The 13,466-nt window shown below is 38.5% G+C and overlaps 1 protein-coding gene across 5 annotated transcripts in view; it reads right to left on the bottom strand.

The window, feature by feature from the left end:
• lrp8 (LDL receptor related protein 8) overlaps nt 1-13,466 on the bottom strand; it is a 239,221-nt gene that overhangs the window by 188,952 nt on the left and 36,803 nt on the right. Inside the window, exon 1 of one of the 5 annotated variants that reach the window (XM_062978296.1) lies at nt 12,189-12,393. The exons of the other annotated variants lie outside the window; for them this stretch is intronic. Coding sequence (XP_062834366.1) covers nt 12,189-12,330 — 142 coding nt within the window. The 5' untranslated portion in view covers nt 12,331-12,393. Of the gene's footprint in view, nt 1-12,188; nt 12,394-13,466 lie in introns of those variants that run through there. 5 annotated transcript variants of the gene reach the window in all.

Here is a 13,466-nt window from a genome sequence, read left to right as displayed (position 1 = left end):
TCCTATTATACAGTAGAGTCTCACATATCCAAACTTCACTTATCCAGCGTTCTATATTATCCAACTCAGTCTTCCTTTCAGTAGTCAATGTTTTTGTAATCAATGTTTTCAATACATTGTGATGTTTTGGTGCTAAATTCGTAAATACAGTAATTACTACATAACGTTGCTGTGTATTGAACTGCTTTTTCAGTCCATTTGTTGTAAAACATGATGTTTTCGTACTTAATTTGTAAAATCATAACGTAATTTGATGTTTAATAGGCTTTTCCTTAATCCCTCCTTATTATCCAACATTTTTGCTTATTCAACGTTCTGCCAGCCCGTTTATGTTGGATAAGCGAGATTCGGCTGTAATAAGAATGCAAAATAACAGCACATTTCCTCTGGCTGATTAAATACAAGAGGTTGGACATACAGACCCATACAAATCACCCAAACTTAACAGCATCCCAAATTGTCCCTTCTCTAACCAAAGAAAGGTGATGGAATTATAGGTCAGGATTCTGTTGAAATTGATTCTGAGAAGCCTAGTTCTCCAAAATAATATTTCCTTCTTAGCTACTGTATCTGCAGCCCTTTCCTTCCGGCCTACCATTGCCTATACAGTAGAGTCTCACTTATCCAACATAAACGGGCTGGCATTACGTTGGATAAGTGAAAATGTAGGATAATGAGGGATTAAAGAAAAGCCTATTAAATGTCAAATTATGTTATGATTTTACAAATTAAGTACCAAAGCATCATGTCTTACAACAAATCTGCCACTTGTTTGGGAGTGTGGTTGCACTTGTGTTGTTATTGGGCGTGTTGGCCTGCTGTGCGTTGCTTCCTAGAGAAACAGCTGTGGATCTGGGTGGGAGGCAGACTGCGTTGGATAATGCAGAACGTTGTATAAGCAAAGGTTGGATAAGTGAGATTCTACTGTACTTGCATATTACAGTGGTGCCGTAGCTCAATAGGTTTCAACTGTAGCATTGGTGGTAACTGAAACTATATATCAAAAATTTCCAAATGCTACAAATTATAAAAAAGGGGTTTTTTTTAGAATTGTACAAAATACATTTGAGTTCAGATGTAGAATCATTTGGAAAATTCTTCCAATATGGCAACCATGTATTAGAATACAAACTGGTGTTGGAAGGCTGAATCTGAGGAACCAGTTACCAAGCATTGAAATATGTCTGCAAAAATTCTTACATCTTTGCAGATATGTGAGTTTTACATCTGTAACCATGTGCACTTGCATTTTATGCGGGCACATACCAATCATATAAATGGGTTATACAATATACTCAGCTTTGCATTATATACAAATATCTTAAAATGTTAATACTATTTTAATTTGGTAGGGAGGAGGCTGCCATGATCATGCTGCCATTAACTGCACAGTTTCACCAGCTTCCAAGAAACTGCTTCATTTGATTGGCATATATTTGGATCATAAACCATCCAAAACCCTGAGAGGTGAGTTTTCTCTGCCAGCACCGCTTGCTTCCACTACCATTAACTGTGCCATTCTTTTTCACATAACATTGTGTGCAAATAATACTGAGGAAAGGGAATTTGTGCCTATTTGTAAATACTACATTTTTATTTAGTCAAGGTTCAGGTGGTCTTCTGGTCTATTGTAGACCTCAAAAGGTCACTTCCGTGTTTGGAAAAATACCCTGTTGGCCTACAACAGCTTGGCAGATATAAGAAAGAGTGGGTAGGGGCACTTTCTATATATGTGTGTGTGTATGAAGTGGGTCTGCATGTAGACCTTGAGATGCAGATTTTCTCACTCCAATCCAGACCCTCAGTGATTATAGTCACTCTTTTCTTCAACCAGTTCATCACCAAACCAAATGCTTTGCTGCATAAGAAACAGGCTGAATCTGTTCCCTTCAATGAGAGTGTAGAAGAGTAAATACTGTTCTAGTGGGTTTGTTCCCTTCAGAAGATGTGAAAGTCTCTCTTCATTAATATCAACGCAGCAATTATTCTGGATTTTCCGAAGCTATCTGCTGTCTGGTAACCACCAGTAATTGGTGGTTCTACCCAAAAGGAAGCATCTCAGTTTTACAAAACATTTCATAAAACAAATGCTAGCTTCCAGCTATTTAAACAACAAGTTGCTTCATACATATATAAAAGTATTTCTGTATGTCAACATCTTTCATGTATGGAAAAATATATTTATATGGCCTGCAGTCCATAAAAGTTTGTGTCAAATAAAACAACGTAGCCTTTAAGGTGTCACAAGACTTTTTGTTGTTTCTGCTGCAACATAGCTAACTCTCTGCTAGCTTCTTAAAATAACCACTGATGGATTAAAGTAACAAAAACATTAGTCGTTACTCAAAATTAGTGCTGTGGTATTTAATGACTGAAGTAATAAAAAAGGAATGTGGTTAAAAATGTGAATATCTTAAGGGTAATGAACTGATTTTTAATAAATTGTTTACAAGGTCTGCCCAGAAAACAAACAATGCACACTGTACTGGCTGAAGTAATGAGGCAAATATTACAACAAGATGGATGTGGATGTGATTTTTAATAAGGTAAAGTTTTGCATCTGTGGAGAACATATCTCAAATGAATAAATGAAGAATTGAAACAAACAGGGGAAATAATGTTATTCATTCATCTTATTGTATGTGCACAGAGTCATTACAGTTAAGAAGTATAAAAACAGAAAAGCTCCATTCAGATCTAAGCATCTAAGAAGAGAGAGCATGCTAGCCTCTTCACTCCGCTCTCTGCATGTTTCCAGGTGAAAAACAACATTCTGAAGAAAAAAGCCTCAACTTTCCATGAAGACTCTCCATGTGATTCAAAACACTGGGAAATGAATGTTTCAAACTGTGTGGAGAGCTTGCTTTCCATTTGTAGAAACCATTGGCAATAGCACTGTTAGCTATTCCACATGTAATCCAACAAATGCTACATTAAACAAAGGACAAGTCTTCTGTAGGAGACTACCGTATACCATGCAGCCGTGGACAAGTCTACATAGGGATCACCAAACGCAGCATTGCCCATGAACATGGAACATGAAAGGCACTGCAGACTAACTCAACCAGAGAAGTCAGCCATTGCAGAGCACCTGATGAACCAACCTGGACACAGCATGTTATTTGAGAGCACAGAAATGCTGGACCACTCTAACAATCACCATGTCAGACTACACAGAAAAGCCATTGAAACCCACAAGGATGTGGACAATTTCAACAGAAAGGAAGGAACCATGGAAATGAACAAAATCTGGCTACCAGTATTTAAAAGTCCAAAGTCAGAACAGTAAATAAAGAACAACATTCTGAAAACAGAGGAATTCCAGACAGCTAATAATCAATTAGAGGCAGCTAACACATCCTAACAAAGGATTCCCCCAGGCAGGAAGAAGCCAGGCCATGAAGCTGGCAAGGCCATTAATGCTAATCAAGGTGATTATTTACAACATTCACACTGGCCTCCAACAGACAAGAGTTCTTTCCCCCACCCTGGACCTTCCACAGATATATAAACTTCCCTTGCTTAGTTTTCCAACATACCTCACAACCTCTGAGGATGCCTGCCATAGATGTGGGCAAAATGTCAGGAGAGAATGCTTCTGGAACATGGCCATACAGCCCGGAAAACATACAACAACCCTGTAATTCCGGCCATGAAAGCCTTTGACAACACATTATTCCAAATGTAGCTTACAAAACCAAAAGAGAAAGGCAGTAGCTAACCCTTTTTGAACAAATCTTGGCTAGAAAACTCCTTGATAGATTTGCCTTGGGGTCACCATAAGTTAGAAATGACTTCAAGGCACACAAACGCAACAACAATAACAGCAACAGCAAAAGAGGATTTATAACAATGCATTAATCTGGTTTTGCCTGGTTGAACCAGATGCTTGCCCATACATTAGTGCCTGTCCCTAGTAAATATTAAAACATCTTTTTAAATTGTTTTTGCTCCCTTGCAATTAAATGGTGATAATGATGCATTTGGATCAGCAAACTATTTCTTTATTGAACAATAAACCTCTCGCGATGCAATGTAATGATGCTGGTAATATACATCCCTCCACCTGGCTGCCTTCCATTTCAACTCTCCAGGAACAAATTTATCCGGCTCCTCTTCAGCCATAACAATACTTTTAGTGTATTATCCAACAATACAATTACATGGGGACATACTTGAACAGCACAGACTGATAGGGACGTACTCTGATAGGGACACACTGTATTCATGTATTTCTTCAGACTTGCCCATCTATCTCCTCTAAATAGCTCCCCACTCTTGTGAAACACACACATTTCCTACCAGTCTTACAAGTCAACACTCTGTCCTCAACACAGGAAAAGGGAGAGATCGCTGGTCAAGGAAACATTGTTTTGATAGCCAAGATTTGTGATACTGTTTTAATGGCCAAATTATAGTCAATGCCATTGCTCTGCTTCCAGAGGACACTTCTAGTAAAAACTGAAAACCCAATCTGATGTTAGGATTCTAAACCCTAGTTACTTCAACTCAAACTTTAATGCCGCAGTCCTTGGTTATGTGTTGTGTCAATTATCGTTATTTTATAATTCTCACACACTGATTTGCCATCAACAAAAGGAGATCTGGTGTTACACCTGGGTCAAGCCATGATCTTTTAAAAAAGAGTCATGGAGAACAGATAAATTGGTAGTTTTTTTGAATGTAAATGTAAATTTTAAATGTAAATGAGCACACATAATAGGTATATATATATTTAAAGCAACAGAGAGTATAGTTAAAGTAACAGTCTGAACATCAGCAGTACTAGGAAACCTCCAAAATGGCCTATTCAATTAGAAAAAAAGTATCTATTAAGTAATCACTTCAATTACCAGGAGTCAAAATGAAAACCATTTATCTACAGGGCAAAGTTACAAGTTATGAAAAAGTCACTATAGTCTACTTCACACGCTACAGGGTCAAAGAAACAAAGCGGGTAAAGAGGAATTGAGAGGTTTTACATCTGGTGTGTAGCTCCCCACACCTACACAGTTCCCATATAAGGGGCCTTTTAACACACACCTTTATGAAGAACTGAGAAAGCTATTGTCAAGAATAATGAAAAATAATGGGAGCCAGGGTGGTATTGTAATTAAAGTAGGATCTCGGAAATCCAGTTCAGGATCCCCACTGAGCCATCGAAAATCACAGGGTGACCTTGGATTCTTTTCAATTTAACCCACCTTAGACTTGTTTTGTAGATAAAAAGAGGATGAGGTGAACCATGTACTCGGTCTGCTCTTGGAGGACATACATGTAACTAATGAATAAAACTAAACAATGTGGCTAAAGCCCTACAGTGCACAACTATGCAGTGAGCAAGTAATGCTAACATGTGTTTTCCCCCCCAAGGATTTTAGCTTATTTTTAATGTCATTTTTGCAGTTCAAATTTTCTCTATCTAGAATGCTCAGAGTGTGCTCAGGTTTTCTTTTACAAAACTCTCGCAGCCAACACGTAGAGCACATGAACATGAGAAAGAGAAAAAGAGAGACAATGTGTACACACAGCTGGCTCAAAGGCCACCAAAAATACTTTGGTCATGGCTGAATTTGACTTTGAACTCTGCAGTAGGAAAAAGAACTGCAGTCAAAGACTGAGAATTAATTCATTGTTCTCACTTGTTGTGTTCGAAAAGTAAAGTTACCATTACTCACTGCACTGTTTTTAAAAATCTCATTGTCGATCAAATTTCATTTCTATCTTTTGTTTTAATATATGAGAATGGTGTAAAATACGAAAAATTAGTTTCTTTAAAAATAATTTAAAGATATACCAACAAAATGATATTGCACCAGTGAAGTAGCTTCATTCCCACTCACAATATGTTCAAAATACAATTTTATTACTCCCTCATTGCCAAAAAATAATCACATTACTTCTATGTAACCGCTGTATGAAATTGCCATAAATTATCTGAAGCACAACACTGTCTTATATTGCAACCAACCAGACATTAAAAGTAGCATATGTGTAGCTGGTTCAGTAAAGAGAAATTACAGCTCTCTTTTTTCTATACAAAGATGAAGTCTTATGCCTCAGAAGTCTCCTACCTTAGAAGTATCACAAAAAACCTAAAGACGGACACAGTAGGACTCAGAAGGAGAAGGTAAAAGTGCCAACTACCTCTAAAAAAAAGTCCCAAACTAATCCTCTGTGGCGCAGAACCCACACAGAAAACTGCAGATATTAGGAAAGGGTGATGTTGAAATATTTAGTGTTTTTAGAAGAAAAAACAGCACAGAATGAGGTGGAAGAACTAAGAGGTTTTTGTGAAAAAGAAAGCTCCTCTATGTTCAGGCTCCCAATCCATCTATCAGTCCAGGTGAAACATATTTGGCTTACTGTAAATTAACACAAAAACATTCTGGCATGCACTCAGTGAAGAGGCAGCTACAAATAATCTGGGCAATAAACAACTCAGCATGCCATTCTTGGCAGAGTGCCTTTTTCTTCACATCAGTGTTTTCTAGTAAAATAAAAAGAAAGAAAATTGCACTCACAGGCAACAACTTTTACCTCCAACAATAAATGTCTTCCATCCTAACATCTACAAGAAAAATCAGGATGGACACAAACATCTCATGGGATTATAGAGGAGGTAGCCTTGGTACCAAAGTGAAGTCCTTGTGTCATGAGAAGAAACTTGTTGCCCCAGCCTGATTGCACATCCTGCATGGCTTCAATGACTCTGGCCAAATCATTTTGTTGCTATATTCTTCTGCCTCAAAGGGCTGTTTAACACATTCAGAATTAAGAGTGTGTATCATCATATTTCAGATCTATAAATGCATCTGCTACATTATATTAGAGGGCAGAGATGTGTGCCTGGCTGCAATTCTTCAGGTCATTAAGGTGGTCTAGAAATAGTATTTCCCAAGATAACCAGGCTGTACTATGTCAGGCATTGGAGGTGGTGTGTTTCTTTCCCTACAAATACATGTATTGTGAAGCTGACATGTTTTGTCACAATTGAGCACTGCAGATACCATAGACATAAAAAACTAGAGAAATCATTACATAAGCTTTCCCTTCATACTAACCCATCCCAAGAAGGTAAAGGCCCACTGTTTCCCAATAGGGCAAGCTTCTCATCATCCTGGGGGGCTCTGGCACTGCAGGGATGCTAGATCATTGTCCAAGTCTAGAACCAATAATGCATAATCCATGTGCACACTGAAGAAATCTTTCATCAGCGCTATCCCATCCATCCACCGGTCTAGTAGCACTTGTTTGAATTAGGGCCCTGCTCAATTCTGGGAAAAGGAAGGGTGGTTTGTGCTACAAAGCACTTCAGTAAATGGTAAAATAGCTCTGTCTACACAGATGCTGCTGAACAACTCCTCTACTGATCCAAGTCTCTTGGTCAACTCTTGCTATCCACATCCCGGCAAGGCCTCCTGCCCAATTTTTGCTTCTGTTGCTTGTATTCTCCCATACCAACTGTTTTTGGCAGAAACTAGCACATCCAGCCAAGGATCTCTTACATGATGTGCAGTTTGGACCTCCATTGTGAAGCGAAAATAAGCCGAAACACTCATCTTTTCCAGAATGATATTCACGCACTCTAGCCTGCAGCTGCTGTCCTTCTGGCTAATGAAACATCATGCCAACTCTAGACTAATTAATTCTCTAACTGTTAGAGAAACCCAACAAGGTTAAGAGTTTAATACTATTGGAAATGAGTAAAGGAATATTTTCCAAGAGCATTACAGCATAGTGACCTACCATGCCTATTAGCACCTATCACAATTCTCCATTAAGAGAACTATAGTGTCTTATGAAAGAAGTATCCACCCCATTAATGCTACACACCATTTATACCAAGCAGGCATCATTAACCTGAATCAGTTCCAAAAAGACTGCTCCCCCACTTCTTCTCCTTAACTGCATGGTTGTACTGCCATTTATCAGCACTGAAAGTGGCAAGTAGTAGCAGTAGCATAGCAATAATTCTAATGTACTTAATCACAGTTACACTCACTTCTTAAATTCCACTCTGAGATTCTATAAACACAATATTGCCAGAGAACTGAGAAGGTGAATTTAAATCTAAGCATATTCCTTTTCTATGCAAGATCCCTGCCCTTGAGAATGCTAGAAATGTGGCCACATGCCATAGCCTATCAAACTAATAAATATACTTGTGTATTAGCTGTAGGGAAATGAAGAACTTTTGTCAGCATCAATTATTCCTGTAATCCCTTCCCCCCTAGAAACTTTGGTAATATCAATTACAGGGATGGAAAAAGCCACTAAAAATAAATGTCCGTCACCCAGCAAATTGAGGGATTCATAATCGCGCAGTCTCATCCATGCCCTGACACTCCCATGAGTGTATGTATGTATTATTATTTCCTATCCTATTCTGTTTCTACTTTATTTTTTATGTAATTTTGTTAAGTTCCAAATTTTGACATCAAGGTAAATATAGTTATGGCTATTGGATACCTTTATTTATTTCACATTACTTATTGGCTTCAACTATTATTCATAGCTACTAATGTTCACTTGCAAGGGCAGCCTCATAAAAATACACTTGCCTAGACAACTTTTAAAGAGCCAAATTCTGCTCTGCAATGAAGTTCACTGGATAGCCTTGGGACATCATCTTTCAACCTCACTTGTCCTCAGTTTTCTTCAAAGAGACTGATAAAGATGCCATAAAACTTTTCTACTAATGAGAAATTAGTAGCATACCCCACTACATGACTCAACTAAGGCCCCATCTACACTGCCATATAATGCAGTTTCAAACTGCAGTGTAGATGGGACCAAAGTATGCATGTTTGGGAGCAAGGAAAACATCATATGCTAAAAAGCTTTTGAAGTATAATTTTAGGATTAAGAACAAGGATACAAAAGTAGAGATAAGACACATGAAGCACCATGGGAATAGTATATGAATTAAGGGACTATGGTGAAAAGATAAGTGAGCAATGGAGTAGGATTTGAAAGTCACAGTCAAGTCCAAGGACCTATATAGGCTGAATATACTAAGCTATACTCCACAATGAAAATACTGTAATATTGTTTAAGATGACAATATTACAGTATTTTGTTATTTTGTTATTACTATTGTTATCCAAGCATTCTCTGAATTTTCTTAATTGGTAGCAGAGAAACTAGATTCATTCATTCATTTCCTGAGTATTACAAATTTTGAGCCTCAGACACATTCACTTCTGATTTAATATTTGTTCATAGTTAATACTGCTTAATAATGTATCTGTTTAATATCAAAGCTATTTACCATAATATTATCAAAACTAAATACTGGCAACCTATTCTTAGACTCCGTTCACTATATTAAAATGGAATGTAATAACGTCTTTACCTAATTCATTCTGCTAAAGTATAATATGAGTTAAGCTAGATACACCTATGAGTAGAATGTGATGAAACTGACAAATTAGGTCTCTTTTAAAGTTTTTTTATTTGGTGCACTTGATGAATTCTACAACTCATTAAATCAGACAGGAGAGCAAAAAGTTGAGCACAATTAAGGCTAAGCACTAGAAAGTATGAAACAAGACTCCCACCCAGCAAGACACATAAAAAGACCTTCATTGTGTCCATGAACACTAATTATTTTGGGATGAGTTGAGAAAAGCCATCAATGATCAAGGCAGTGACAACCAGACTAAAATCACTTTACCAACATAAATAAGTCATATTGGGTCACAAAAGGTTTTACAACTGCATTTTCTTTGATTTTTTTATGCAACACAAAAAGTGAGTTCTAGTGCTATTAATATAACATCTATTTTGACAACTAATTTATCTAAATTAATGCAGAATGCTAAAGTAAATAGGATTTCAGCTGATCTAACATATCTCTTCTTATGATATTATGTCCTAAATCAAATAAACACATTTAATCACATTATTCTATACTTTTAGTTTGAAGTACAACAGTCAAGACCAGGGTGGACATTGAAAAGCAGTCAGGGGCCACACAAATCTCCAAGAAGACCCTGGAGGGCTGAACTTCTACACCTACGATACTTTCTAATACTCGAAGCATACACATGAACCCTCAATGTACTCCAATACCCTCTAGCAGACATAGGACCCACACAGCCATATAACCCAGAATAGCAAGGCAGATAATCCACAATATCTGCTTTGAATTGGATTATCTGAGTCCACACTGCCAACGTAGAATTTATACAGCTGTGTGGAAGGGGCCCCAGTGGCAAATTTGGTTATGCTTTTGGCCTCCTTAATATCCAGTTCACTGGTTTAAAAAAGCCTCTCCTACAACAAATGGGAGGCGATAATGTGTTGAAATTGTACCCATGGAACATTGTGGTATCTTTTTTAGAACTTGGCAGCCCTGAACTCATGCAAATAGTTCTAGGAGGCCATATGTAGTCCATGGATAGTGTTTTCTCTGCCACTGGTTAGGCAAAGGCTTGCTGCGTCATTCAGTTCTAAGCCTAAATTTATTTGATCTAGGTCTTGACATGATATAAAGTTAGTGCTGCAGAAAGTCCACTACAACCCAGTATTAAAATCTTCAAAATATCTAATTCCTTGAGCCTATACTAATGACAGGCTAAAAAGAATAAAGACTTTAAAAATCAAAATATTCTATATGTATTGCCAGGTCCAATAACTCATTCTTACAATGGCTGCCTTTCCAGATAAAATGATGGATCACTCAATCCAATAGTCAATTTCATACAACAGGTGGGCCAAATTGCCCTATAAATTCCGAAGCAAGGCGCAAGTGTCACAACTGCCCTACAAAGCCTCCAAGTATCGTAATGGACCCAGTGTCTGCTGCAATTTCAACTCATTGAAACTGGAAAGGAATTCATACAATTTTCTGCAGAGCAGATTCCTTCCTTCCCTCTTTTTCATTCTTCTTTTTTATTATTAGATTTGCCAATGTATAAGTCCACCCCATGTATAAGACAAATGCAGGTTTTGGGGCCAAAATTACATTTTTTATACAACCTATGGATAACTTGAGGGTGATTCCACAGGGAGGGGAACGTATCACAGTTGCTTCAAGCTAGCAGTTTCCCATGGCTACCACTTCCCACCCAAATATTCAAAAAGGTCAGAAGAGGCGCCGTGGTGGTGAGAATGTAGGGGCTGGTGCATCTTTTATGTTCTCCCAGGATGGAACAACTTTCACCATTCACTACTGTAATCAGAGAAGTCTAGAGTTCCTTTTTGATGAGAGTAAATACAGTACTCACAATGACCCATGGATAAGTCAACACTGTTTTTTTTGGGGGGGGGGGTGTTACTTTTTGACTTAAGGCCCTTTCAGACAGGTCCTATATCCCAGGATCTGATCCCAGATTTTCTGCTTTAAACTGGACTATATGAGTCCACACTGCCAGATAATCTGGGATAAACAGAAAACTGGGGATCAGATCCTGGGACATAGGGCCTGTCTGGAAGGGCCCTAAATTTATTTATTTGAAACATTTATATTCCACCCTTCCCACCACAAAGTGGACTCAGGCCAGAGCATAACATGTATACAGCAAGCATTGTATGCCAGGACATAAAATAATTATGAATATACACAAACATTAAAATCAGTTATATCTACTTTAAAATCAGCTGTTTAAACCAACTCAAGACACCATGCTGGCTCTGGTCAGCAGTATAGGTTTCCTATAATTGCCTCATTGCACTGCCCCAAAGGCTTGGTCCCACAGCCAGGTCTTTACCATTTTTCGGAAGGACAGGAGGGACGGGGCTGATCTAATCTAATCTCCATATCTGGGTGGCAATCACTGAGAAGTCCCTCTCTCTTGTCCCCACCAAACGCACCTGTGACAGTGGCAGGTCCAAGAGTAGGGCCTCCCCAGAAGATCTTAATCTTCGCAGTGGAGATCCATTCAGACAGGTAAATTTCTAGACTGAAACATGAGTTTATATGGTAGTTAGTTACATATATAATTGATTATCCTTCAATGAGCTCAGCACAATGGCAATGACAGTGTTCCTCGCCACCTTTGATTTCATAACCCTGAAATAGAGTAACTGCTTAAAAGTCACCCAATGAGTTTAACCATTCAGAAGGAATTAGAAATTGGAACACCCAAGTCCTTGTTCAGCACACGAAGCACTACACCACAGTACCCAACCAAAAAAAAAAGGAAAGAATTACTGTATTTCATCACATAATAGTTACATACCCTGCCCGCGTGCCTGCCTCTTGGAGCTACAGAGCTTCCCAGCTGAGAGAAACCCCTCAGGTGTGCGGGCAGTTGAAGGTGGGAGAGCTATGAAGCTTCCCTCAGTTGTTGGAGGCCCAGGAGCTCTTGCTGGGAGAAGCATGCCTGCCGGCAAGAACTATAAAGCCCCTCTTGGCTGGCAGAACCCGCACACAACTGAGGGAAGCACTGTAGCTTCTAAAGATTTCACTGCATAATAGTTGCACTCCCCTCCCCCTCCAAAAAAAAGGGGGGGGGGAGTGCAACTATTATGCAATGAAATGTGGTATTTCTTAAGGGAAGTGGGAGTTTTCCTTGCTTTCTCATCATGTTAAAAATGGGAGCAGCTGAAGCAGTGCCATTGTCAATGTGTGGAAGGAAAATTCCTTTTAGCAAAATTTCAAAGAACCTGGTAATGGGACTCCTGGGAGGACAGGCATTACTCTTCTTTTATTTCAGAGCAAGTTCTCTGAGTCTGAGTCAAGAGCTTTTCCAATGGCCTCCAAGAGAGTTTGTATAAGACTGAGGAAGCACATTCCTCAGTGGAAAGTTGTCGACACAGTAACTGACCTAATTATTTTGAAATGTCATTCTACCATAGAAAATGTTGATTTTCTGCACTGCGATATTGTTTGATCATTGTAAGAAGAATCCTGATCACAAGGTTTTTCTCCCTACTTTACTGGGAGAAGGAAAGGGTGGGAAAAGATAAAAACAGATTCTGTATAGAATAGTATAACATTGGAAACAACAGGATTTTTATTGACAGTGAGCCACGTTAGATTCTATGGCAGATGCTACATCTATGGCACCCCTCACACCTCTGAGGATGCCTGCCATAGATGTGGGCAAAACGTCAAGAGAGAATACTTCTGGACCATGGCCATACAGCCCAGAAAACATACAACAACATAATTTTTAAAAGTATTTTTTATTAAATCATTTTCAACAAGATATAAAATATACATATATGGGGGTTTTAAAGCAGGGGAAGTAAGGGGAGGGGAAAGGAGTATGGGAAAGTGGGGGTTGAAAAACAATGGGGGGGGAAGGGGGTATTGGTAGGCTTCCAATCCTCTTTGTTGTCCTATTTAGAATTTTGTTTCTATTCTACTTCTTGCTTTCTAGGTCCTATCCTTTCTAGACCATGACAGACCATGACAATATTATGTAGATGTTTAGTGGCCCCATCATGGGCACACAAAAAATCTACCATGCATATGAAATCAGTAAAAGGTAAAAGTTTCCCCTTGACATTAA

Source organism: Anolis carolinensis, chromosome 4, assembly GCF_035594765.1.
Source record: "Anolis carolinensis isolate JA03-04 chromosome 4, rAnoCar3.1.pri, whole genome shotgun sequence".
NCBI classification, from domain to species: domain Eukaryota; kingdom Metazoa; phylum Chordata; class Lepidosauria; order Squamata; family Dactyloidae; genus Anolis; species Anolis carolinensis.
This window is presented reverse-complemented; position numbering and strand designations above follow the sequence as displayed.